General features: G+C 47.4%; 1 protein-coding gene across 7 annotated transcripts in view; it reads right to left on the reverse strand.

The window, feature by feature from the left end:
• Window positions 1–9,823, reverse strand: part of CLEC16A (C-type lectin domain containing 16A) — a 215,440-nt gene extending 205,617 nt beyond the window's left edge. For all 7 annotated transcript variants that reach the window (XM_058570052.1, XM_058570053.1, XM_058570051.1 and 4 more), the window contains exon 1: window positions 9,619–9,823. In XM_058570052.1, coding sequence (XP_058426035.1) covers window positions 9,619–9,698 — 80 coding nt within the window. In that variant the 5' untranslated portion in view covers window positions 9,699–9,823. The remainder of the gene's footprint in view (window positions 1–9,618) is intronic.
• Between the last annotated feature and the right edge of the window lie 2,004 nt (window positions 9,824–11,827).

The raw sequence follows: 11,827 nt of genomic DNA on the forward strand, positions 1-11,827 counted from the left end.
ATATGTGTTTGCTGCTGCACAGACACCCTGATTTGCAATGATCTGCCTCCCTGACTAGACCTGAGTTCCTCAAGGTCAGAAACATCGCCTTATTAATCCTGACCCCAATATACTCCAAATGGTCTGGTACACAGTAGGTGCTCAATAAATGCTAATGGGGGGAGGGTGGGGGACTGTCTTCATGAACATAAATTAGATCAGGGAATACAAGACTGAACAGAGTCAGGGTCCAAACGCCAAACACAGCAAGTGGCGGCACAGAGCGGTAGTGAAGAGTCCAGGCTTTTGGAGTCCGACAGACAGACTTGGGCTTGATTCCTGGCCCTGCCACTTCCTAACCGTGGCCTTGGACGAGGCACTTCACCTCTCTGGAGTTCAGCTTCTGTAACAGTCAAGGCCTCCTTCTGGGGTGTTCCAGGGATTCAATGTGATAACACATAGAAAGAGCCAAGCATGGTGCCTGGCATACAGTAAGCACTCAACAGATACAGGGTTAGCTGCTACTATTATTATTATTATATTGTGGTCGCTATGATGGGGGCCGTTATTAACATCATTACTAAATTATACAAGGAATACTCCAGGAACATAGAAAGGAGAGATCAGGCTGGATCTAAACAGCCATGAAAAAACGACTTCAAGGCAGGAATTACGGGAAGAGACAGAGAAACCAGAGCAGGAAGTGGAAAGTTTGGTATTAGCTGGGGGATCTTGAGCAGGTTACTTAATCTCTGTGTACCTCAGCTATCTCACCTGTAAAATGGGAGCAGCAATATTTAGGTATTCCCATAAATACTTTAGTACCTACCTATTACGGTATTGTTCGGAGGAATAAACAAGGAAAAAGATAGATAACTAACCCGGCAGTTACTACGCAAGATAAAAGTGCTAGCTATTGTTGTTGCTCTCTTCATCATTGCCTTCGTTAAATAATCTCTGAAAAAAATGCTAGTAACCATGAGGAGGCCCTTACAGACAAACCCAGGGGAAAGGGCAGAGTAGTAAGTCCCAAAAAGAAGATTCTAGGAGCTGCCACATGTGGCAGAAGACTACGTGCCTGCCTCTGTGTGAGGGGCTTCACCTGACCCTCTTACTCGCAGTAACCTGGGGACCATGGCCAGGACAGCAACCAAGGGATGTGCAGTAGCTGGCCCACAGCCAAGTGGCTGGGAGGCACGGCCTCTCTGACACTTGTGGTCCGTTTCCTTTTTCAGTGGAGTCATTCTGCTGGGTGGATGGTGATGTCGCACTGGGGTTCTAGCGTATGATGACTCATGACTAATGTTTATGGCCATCTGAGTATCTTCTTCTGAGAGGCGCCTGTGCAAGTCTTTTGCCGATGTTTTACTAGGTAGTGTACCTTTTTCTCACTTACTTGATGGAGTTCTTTATATATTCTGAACACATATCCTTTACTGGATATACACATGGCAAATACTTTCTCTGGATGTGGCTTCCCTTTCCACTCTCTTTAGAGTGGTCTTTGGACGAGCAGAAGTTCTTAATCTTAACATAGTCCAATTTATCAGCCTTTCCCTTGGATAGCGTTTTTTGTATCAAGCTGTTTTCCCTTTCATATTTTGACTTAGAGTACATCTAGAACTGATTTTTGTGTATGGTGTGAGGTATTGGCCAAAATTCATTTTTTCCATATGAACATCTAGTTGACGCATCATCATTTACTGAAAAGGTCCTCATTTCTCCATTGCACTGCAATGTCACCTTTGTCACTGTCAGGTGACTACACATGTGGAACTCTTTCTGGATGCTCTAGTCCCACCGATCTATTTTTTTACCTTTGTGCCAATACCACACTGTTTGATTACTGCAGCTTTAAAATAAATCTTGCTATATGATAATGTAAGTCCTCCAACTTCTTTCCTTCTGTTTTTTCATTACTATATTGGCTATTCTGGGCCCTTTACATTTCCATATAAATTTAAAAATCACCTTCTCCATTTCCACAAAAATATCTGCTATGACTTCAAGACTGACCTAAATCTATAGCTAAATATGGAGAGAACTGACATCTTTTCAATAGTGTAACATCGTGGCATTTACATTTCTTTCAATGTTTGCTGGGTGGGGACTTGTACATCTTTTGTTAGACTTACTCCTAGGTATCTGATGTTTTTTGATGCTGTTGTAAATGGTAGTATTTGAAATATTTGTTTTCGAAATGTTTGTTGTTGGTGGATGGAAACACTTACCAGTTCTCAAGCTCTAAATTTCTATGATGATCACACCTGCATCTTGCTCATCTTTTTGCCCCCATAATGCCCTAGCACACTGTTTCAGGAAGAGACCCTCAGTATACGTTTGCTTAAATGTTCTGGGGAAAAAGAAAGCTGAATGAATTAAGGTTTGATATTTTAATGCTGCATCTAATCCCAGAGCTTTGGAAGATGAAGTAATTCAACTACCTCAGAGATATTAATATAGTTTAATAACGTTCTAATTTTAAATGTAACACTCATTTTGGAAAGGTTGGAAACTTCAACAACAACAAAAAAAGAGAAATGGCAGTTGTCAATCATGCCACTGCCCAGAGATGACCACTGCTGGAGCTTCAGTGTATTTCCTTGGGTCTTTTTCTTTGCAATGGATATTTACACAGTTGAGCTCATGTTGTATGTCCATTTCCATGCCATCTTTTTTCCCACCTCTGACTAAAATAAGAGCATTTTTGTTACTGACAACTGTGTGCAAGCATCTGTAATGGCCACATAGTATACCACAGATAGGACAAGCACAGCAGTTCCTCTTCTGCTGGGTATTAGGATTCCTAATGATGATCAACAATGTTATGATGGCCATCTTTGTGTGCAAGGCTGTGTCCACATTTCAGATAAGTTTCCAAGGACAGAATGACAGATTTTTCTCTTACAATGATAATAACTGTTACAATGATAACATTTTCTCTCAAACTCTGTGTGTGCAAATTTTCATCATCACCATGATAAAAACAATTGCAGCCTCTATTGCCAGGCCTTGTTCTGAGTGCTTCAGATGTGTTCACTCATTAAACCCTCACAACAATCCTGCGGGGCTGATGCTCTGGAGAGCCGAGGCCCTGGGAGGCTAGGACCTGCCCAGAGTCCCAATGCAGGGGACCCAGGCAGTCGGACTCCAGAACACTTGCTTATAACCATCACAGTATAGAAAACGCAAACAACGAAGTCAATACTTTTATTAGCCAAGCATTTGCATGAAGCTATGAATGCCAAGCATACAAGAAAACCAAATAAATAAACAACAAACCAAAAAGGCAGGAGACTACGTATCAGATCTTAAAGTAAGTTCTTATAACTGACGCTTACTCCATTTCTTTGGAAATGAGCCACCATTATCATATCTCCAGCAGAAGCTCTGCAGAATGAAGAATCCCAATATCAGGCCCTTGAACATGAGCAAACTCTATCTTGAGAGACGCGCTTAAGGGTTTGAAACGCCTGGAGACCGAGAAACTGCAGACTAGTGCCAACATGCAGCAACACGCGAGAGGCTCATCACCAAGAACTATGGACTGTAAACAAACTCCGCCTCCACGGACCCTGTTTTCTCAAGAGAGTCTCTTATTTCACAAGTTAAACCATTTCAGTTAATAATAATTCTGTCCACTTCGGAGAGAGACATATTAACTTCCAGTTCACACAAGTCTTATGACTTGTATAATCTGCCTCGTAGGACGCACCTATTGGAAGATCCTGAGACTTATCCGCAAGCTCGAGTGGGAGAAAGGACAAGTGGGGTAACGGAGGCCTGAGGGACCAGAAACCCACTCCCCCAAAGCACCCCCCCAGATAACAACGCCTGGCGGGGAAGGGGTGGGGGGAACAACGCAGAGCCTGTGTCTGTTTGGCCTGCTCAGCACCAGGGCAGAGACTCCCCAGAGTGGCCTACTCTGTGCCTTGAAAAGCTCCGTTTGGTCAGCACCCAGCCACCAGCCAGCAGGACAAGGAGAAGCCGCAGGCAGAGTGGAATGGGACTGGAGGACCAGGGAACGGTGTTACAGGCGGTGCTTCTCCCCATGAATCACCCCCGGAAGATGTCAAACTGGGCCAGCGAGTGAGACTGGGTCTGAGACGATGGGGAGCTGGCAACCATAGCGAGGGTGTGGGCAGGGCTTTCAGCCCTAGAAAAAGCCACAGCTCCAGCACAAGCTGACCAAACTGGCAACAGCAAGTTAAGAAAAGCCTGGCCAGAACCTGCCTCTTTGGTTCATCCTTTGATAAGTACCTGTTGATCGCTTACTATGTGCCAGGCCCTATCCTGGCGTCTGCCAATTCCCAGCTGAGCAGGCCACACAGGTCTCTGTCCTCATGAAGCTGACATTCAAAGTGGGAGAGACAGACAAACAAACACATAACCAAGTAAGACCATTTCGGCAGAAGGACAGGCTTGAGGAACCCTGGCCAGCTCCCTGGGGCTCTAACTCAACGTTGGGATAAAGCCTGAAGAGCCCAGAGCACTAACGGCTGGTCTAACTGCCTGGTGACGAGAAGACTATACATGATGATGTGTTAACTGAGTGGGCCAGCGGGACAGGAACAAGCGAAGATAGAGATGACAGTCAAACTTCTGGTTGGCTGAAGTCACCAGTGCAATTTTTATGAAAGAATCGGTATTTTAAGGATATAGTTAGGCATTTGGATGGGGATGAAGAGGAGGGGAGCTTAGTGCAGAGAGCAAAGATGCAGACAGGTGGGCGTGTGAGGTGTGTGTAACAGTGAGTGAGAGAAGGACCATCAACATGAAATGGCACAAGAAATATCTGTGGATTACGACCAGCTGCTACCCTAACTTACTAGAAGATGACAGCAGCCCCCTAAGTGGATGCCCACCTCCAGTCTGGCCCTCCTCTAATCCATTCTCCAAACTTCAGCTGGACCACAATACCCTTCTAGTTAAAAAACCTTCAATGGCTCCCCACTGTCCTAAGCCTAATGTCCAAATTCCCTAACACAATTTATAAGGCCCAGTGGGACCTGGCCTCTGGCACCTCTCCTGCCTCATCATTGCTCTGTTCTTGGGTCCTACACCTTCCCCTTGCCCCATGTGCACCCCCTTACTGAATGACCTGAGTCTCTCTCTTCCAGGCTTCTCAAACACTATTTCCTCTCCCGGAAGCATCCTCCCTTCTACCCTGCCCACTCCCTCAATGACTGATAACAACCACCAACCACTCACGCTTTAGGCCGCCAATTAAATGGGCAACTGCCTCCAAAGGATGCTCCTGACTCCCTAGCTGGGGTTAAAGGGCCCTCCTCTGTGCTCCCAAACTAGACGGATGGGAACAGAATCTGGAGTACTCTGAAGGCCTGGAAGAACTTAGACTTGACCTAATGGGTGCCTAGGATTCACTATGAGTGTGATACAGTGAGCATGATATTCTAAGAAAATGAATCTGGCAATATTGTACTCCAAGCTCTAAAAATAATCAGTGCTATCTCAGGCAAAAGTTGAATATACCAAGAGTAGGTGAGCATCTGTCTGCTAGGTACACATTCCTCTTCTCTTTGGGTAATAACCCCTGATTTTCCCACGGGGAACCACCTCTTTCTCTCATTCTCTGTCCACTTGCTTAGGAGGAGTTGATGCTACCCTGGTCCCAGAGAAGGACCAATTAGAGCATCCCCTGCCCCTTGCCACAGTGACTAGCTCAGGGACGGGCACGAGACCCCAGGCTGGTCCAACAATACTCACTTCTGGACTTCTGCTGGCATTAAGAAAAGAAGCTCTCTTTTTCCCAGGGATTGCTAAGCTGATACGATGTCAGCCTGGAGCCTGCTGAGAATGACACCAACACAGAAGAAAGCAGAGACAAGTGGGAAGAGGCAGATCCTGACAGCTTCGTCTCAACACCTGGACTGAGCCTCGCCTAGCTAGGACAGACAGGTCAGTGACAGGAGCCAATCAATTCCATCTGGGGCTGAAAGCTATTCCAGCTGCATTTCTGTCACTCACAACCAAGAATCTTGACCCGCATACAAAGGCAATCAGAATTAAGGCAACAACGCAACACAACACCAAAAAGTTCTATCAGTTTGTGGAGGCACGGCTCCTGGTCCAGGTGATGTTTCAGTATCAATCAAACAACTCCATCAGTAAAGGTTCTGCTTGGTGGTGGGCATCTGATAGTCATGTCACAGCCTCACCACTGGTCTGGACAACAAACCACCCATAATGAGTAGCAAATAACCTCTCACCATTTCAATCTACCTCAAATAAATAGGTAACTCGGTTCAACAAACAAAGACCACAGGTACACAGTTTTCCATTATTTAGCAAAAGTAAAACCCTGTCTGGCAGGAAAATTCCTTTCCAGTCTGAAAGTTGGGATTGTTATGAACAATAATGTGGTTCAAAAAGGATTTCTAGCTCTCTGTACTATCTTCTCAATTTTTCTGTAAATCTCAAACTATTCTTAAAAATAAAGTCTATTAAAAAAGGGAGAGGGTTCCCAGATGCTTTGTGTGCCAAAAAAAAAAAAAAAAAAAAAAAAATTGTCAATTCTGAATTCTTTTAAATATCTTAACCTTTCCTCTCCAGCCATACTGCCCTAGGTCTCGACAAGAGTGTAGTAGGAACGGTCACTTGTCACTGGTAGGGTGACCAATTTGTACTGGTTGTCCAGGACTTTCCCAGTTTTAGCACTGAAAGTCTCATATCCTGGGAAACCCCTCAGTCCCAGGCACACCAAGACAGTTGGTCCCCCTACATGTCAGAGGAAGCCCAAGCCCCGTTCTACCTCCAGCCTTGTTTCCCACAACCACCAGCCCTACTTTGACACTCTACAAACTCCAGGGTCCCCCTCCACTGCCCCACATGGTGGCTCTTGCTCATTCTTGAAGACTCTGCTCTGATGTTGCCTCCCCCAGAAAGCTTCCAAAAAGGGTTCCCACAGAACCCTGGGCCTACAACGTCTCCAGCACTTGTCATGTTCTACAGTCACTGGCTCTAGGGCTGTCTCCCCCACCAGCCTGAGAACTCCCTCAGGGAATGAGCAGTCCTGTACCCAAGGCCCATGATGTTCACTATCAGAGCCAAGCAAAGGGCATTACAAGCATTGGGGTGGACACTAGCTGCTCATGGCTAGTCACTTTGGGATCTTCTAAGCCCCACACCATACACAAATCGCCAGGTTCTTCAGGCTGTAACATGGATTAAGCTGATCTGCCTGATCCAGGGCAGGCAGCTTGGGTTTCCAAAAAGCACCCAACAGCCCTACGACCTAAACAATGAACATGGGCAGCTCCCAGATACTTCAAGGGAACCTGAGAACCTTTACCATTCCCTGGCTGGCCAGATGGCAAAGATGTCCCATTGGGTAGTGAGACTCCCAAGAAAGTCTTCCCAAACTGACCTATAGGGAAGTTTTATTCAAAAAGACAGAGTAATGAGCGTAAGCACCCAAGTCAAATCCTGACTTTGACACTTCTCAGCTGTTGTCACCTTGAGGCAAGCAATAACCTCTCTGAACCTTAGTTTCCGCTTCTATAAAATGAAAGCAATAATAGCTCCTCTAACTCATAGACTTGTGAGGACTAAAGGAAATAACACACAAGAAGTCCTTAGCAAGTACCTGGCACAGAAAATGTGTTTAATAAATATTAAAGGAATTTAAAAGGGTTAGAGTCAGGCAGAGTTAGGTGAGGGCCTGCAGATACCTGGATGCTGGCAGAAGGCCCAACCTCCTCTAGATAACCATCCTTCCCTTCTCAGCCATATCCACCCACTCTCTAAATTCCTGAAATCCTTAAGTCTCTCCCTTTCCCATCCAGCTGCCCTCCCATTTAAGATTCCTGCCTCGCTACACACCCCTAGCCTTGTGCTGGGCCTCTCTCCTCCCCATGCCTTCTCTCACCACTACCACCCAAAACCATCCCTCACCACACAATGTGCCCTGCTCCCCTCTACTCTGTGAGACCCACAAACATTAAATGCCTGCTCCATACTAGGAAAAACACAGCTGAGAGTCACCCCACCCCCAACCCCAGCCAAATGAGAAGCCCCCATCTAATTTTTCTCCCACCAATCCTTTCCGTGAGCCCCTGTCTTCCTCCTACTGTTCCCCACCTCCCCCCTCGACCCCTCTTTCTCCCCATTAGTAATCTTGGGATCTCCTTCTGGAAACCAGACAATTTCTCACCACCAAAGGTTTGCCTACTCCCCCACTCATGTCTCCCCCGCCCCCGCCACTCTACTTCCCTCCCTGAAGTCATCCCCTCCTCAAAAGTCTCTATTTTCCATCATCTCCCTCCACCCCAAAATCCTAGGCCTTGCCTGCATGCGCTGCGCCTTTCCCCAATTCACTCAATTTTTTGATTCTTTAAGTATCCATTGAGGGCCGGCCCCCTGGCTTAGCGGTTAAGTGCTGAGGCCGCGTCCCACATACAGCAACCAGAGGGATGTGCAGTTATGACATACAACTATCTGCTGGGGCTTTGGGGGAAAAACAAATAAATAAAATTAAAAAAAAAAAAAAAAGTATCCATTGAGCTTCTATTGCTGCCAGGCACAGCACTAGATGCCGGGAATACAGCTGTGAGCAAAACAAACAGCCTCTGCCCTCCTGGAAGTACCAGTTTCGTAACAGACAGAAAAGTAGTAAAAACAAACAGGATACTTACAGATAGTGGAGATGCACTGAATGAAATCAAGAGAAAGATCTGACGGAAAGGAATGGGGGTACGGAAGCACTTTAGGTCTGGTGACCTGGGAAGGCCCTGCCTAGGTGATTAACACAGCTGTCTCTATTGGCCACCTACTGTGTAACACACACTGGAGCAATTGCTTTCCACGCGTGACATTACTGAATCCTTGCACAATGTTCACCATCCCCATTTGCAGACAGGGAACCAGAGGCTCAGAGAGGTGAAGTAATTTGTCCAAGGTCACACAATCATTAAGAGGTGGAATCGGAATTTGAATGCGGGTCTGATTGCAAAGCCACTCTATGCACTCTTGCTTCCCAGGCCCCCACTTGCCACCGGTCCTGCCCCAGAGCTCTACTTCTGACAGTCCCTCTTTAGACTCTCCCAAGAATATAATCTGTCTTTAATTATTGCCCTTTATTGAGCACTTGTGTGCGCTCCCAGCTTTATGTGCATTCTCTTATCCAACCCTCAAAACAATCATAGGAAGTAGATGCCAGTCACAATATCCATTTTACAACTGAGGAAACTGAGGCCTAAATTCACACACTTAGATTCGAACCCAGATCTGTCCAACTCCAGGTTCCAGACCTCTGACTCCTGAGCTGTCCAGCCTAAGAAGTACCACCCTGGGAAGCTTGGTGCCTACCGTCTGCCTCCGGCAAGAAGGAAGTTTGCGTCCATAAACTGAAATTTCATCCCCTTACTTTACAGACGGGGCTAGTAAGACTCTGAGAAGCTAAGCGAGTTGCCCAAGGTCACACAGCGAGGAGCGACCGCGTCAGGGTTCGAACCCAGGCACCCTCAGAGCCCTCGCTCTTAATCACCATACAGCCTTTCCCAGGCGTCTCTCCGCCCTCCACCTCCGCTCTCACGCCTCCCAGCCCCCGGCCCGGGGCTATGCGCCCCCACCCCCATGTCCAGCCCCGCGGCCTCCCCCCTCCATCCCCAACACACTCACTTGAGGTGGTCCAAGGAGTGGATGTTGCGGGAAGACTTGCCATGGCCTCCGCCCACCCAGCTCCGCGAGCGGCCAAACATGTCGGCGGCCCCGGCCCGTCGCTCGCCTCACGGTCTCATGCTCAAGCGGCCCAGCGGCCGGGCGGCGGCGACCACACCACAAGCCGAGGCGGCAGCCGCGGAGATGGTGGAGGGACCGCCCGCCACCTTCCTCCTCAGCCCACAGCCCCGCACTGACATTCAGCCGGAACCGGCCGTTCGACCGCCGCGCTTTACGGCCGCCGCCACGAGGAACGCTGGGAAATGCAGTTCGCCGGCGAGGCCCCCGCGGACAGGACTCTGCGAACGAACTACAAAGCCCGGCGTGCCTCACGAAACAGCGGGCCTGCGGACTCCGAGAAGAGGCGGAGCGAGAGGAGGAGAGTCCGCAGTATCGTCCGGGTGGGCGGGAATGGGAAACCTAGGGGCGGAGCCCTGAGGAGGGAATCGGTGAAGATGGGTGGATAAAAGTAACTTCAGTATTAACAATTATTAGCTTTATGACAAGAATAAGAATAGCTATTGCGTAGCGTATACTATGTGCCACTATCCTAAGCGCTTTATATATTTTGAGTTATTTAATTCTCCCAACAGCCCTATGAAGTGGGTACTATTATTATCCCCATTTTACCGTGAAGGAAACTGAATCACAGAGGGGTTGACTTGCCCAAGATCATGCAGAACCAGAGTTCAAACCCAGGCACCCTTATTTTTATCCCCCAATAAACTAAACTGCATCAAATCGGTAACAACCTTGTTTGTCCTCACAGCCTTTTTCTTTTTCCATTTCGATTAAAAAATATATATGGAAAGGCCTTCAAGCAACAGTGTACCAAAACTGAACGTCCTGTACTTTCAGAGGATTTCTCTGGTCTTCACCCAAAACATGCCATTTCCAAAACAACGACATTAAAAAAAAAAAAGAAATGCTCAACTTCCTACATGAATCAAGAAGATGTATCTAAATTTCTCTTCTGGATTAGGAGTGGGAACCTCGTGTGGAGGCAAAACTGCCCTGTTCACCATTCATTCATTCATGCGTTCCTATACATAGTTGTCTAAGGCCTATCGTGTCCCTTTTACTGTGCTCAGGACAGAATTGGGCTAAGGGCCAATGTTCCCCCCAATGCCTAGTACAAGGCTTGGCGCATACTAGGTATTCGACAAATGTTGGCAGAGTGAATGAGTAAATGAAGGTTTGTTTCACCTTCTGCAGTTGGAGAAATGGAGACCAGTGAAGGGTTAATGGTTTGCTCTGTGATTCATCTAAGGGGCAAGAGACAGTCATGGAGAAAAAAGGGCAGGTTCTGGCCTCCAAACACAGGCAGGCTGCCAAGGTCCCTCCGTTCCTCTGGGCCTTGGTTTTCTCTTCTGTAAAAAGGGGTAACATATTATGCTGCCTTGTCTGGCTCCAATTAAGCTATGCATACAAAGCACCCAGCCCAGTGTGGCCTGAGATTTAAAGGTTTGTTCAACTGCTTTGCAAGGTGCTTTGGGCAAGGTCAGTCTCCTGAAGGATGTACAGGGTTGCCCATGAGGAGGGGAATCAGCGAGTGGAAGAGAGACTCACTCTTCTGTGTACTTCTTGGTTGAATGTTTAACCATGGGCATTATTGTTGTTTATAAACGTGGTTTACAAAGAAAAAAAGAAACAAGCAGCAGCCCTACTGGCTGAAGGTCTGATCTGCCTAGGAATCTCTTTACTCAGGTGTCCCTGAACCCCATAAATGCAGAAACCCCCCCAATGGGCAGACCTTCCAGCAGCCAGATTTTGGAGACGAAGGAGGCACTGATTGATTATCCCCAACATGAAAAATTGGCACTTTGGGAAAGTCCAAGATTTTCACTATGAAAAATTGGCACTTTGGGAAAGTCCAAGATTTTCACTATTAAAATCCACCACCCCTCTCCTACCCCGCCTCCTTTTCAACTGGTAAACTGAGTCTCAAAGAGGCGTGGCGCCAAACACAAGTCCAGCAAGGTGCAGAGGAAGCTTGCTGTTTCCTTCAGCTTTTGTGGTCTCAGGATAAGTCTAGGTCTGAATTGCATTCTGTCTCTTTCCCCTCCCCCTCCCCCTCGGGTCTCCGCAGAGAGAATTGGATTTGACATCCGGGCGGAGTCCCGAACCAGGGAATCAACTCAGAGGCCAGCGCCCCGAGGGGCGGAGCGAA

The sequence above is a fragment of the Diceros bicornis genome, chromosome 26 (genome assembly GCF_020826845.1).
Source record: "Diceros bicornis minor isolate mBicDic1 chromosome 26, mDicBic1.mat.cur, whole genome shotgun sequence".
Lineage (NCBI taxonomy): Eukaryota > Metazoa > Chordata > Mammalia > Perissodactyla > Rhinocerotidae > Diceros > Diceros bicornis.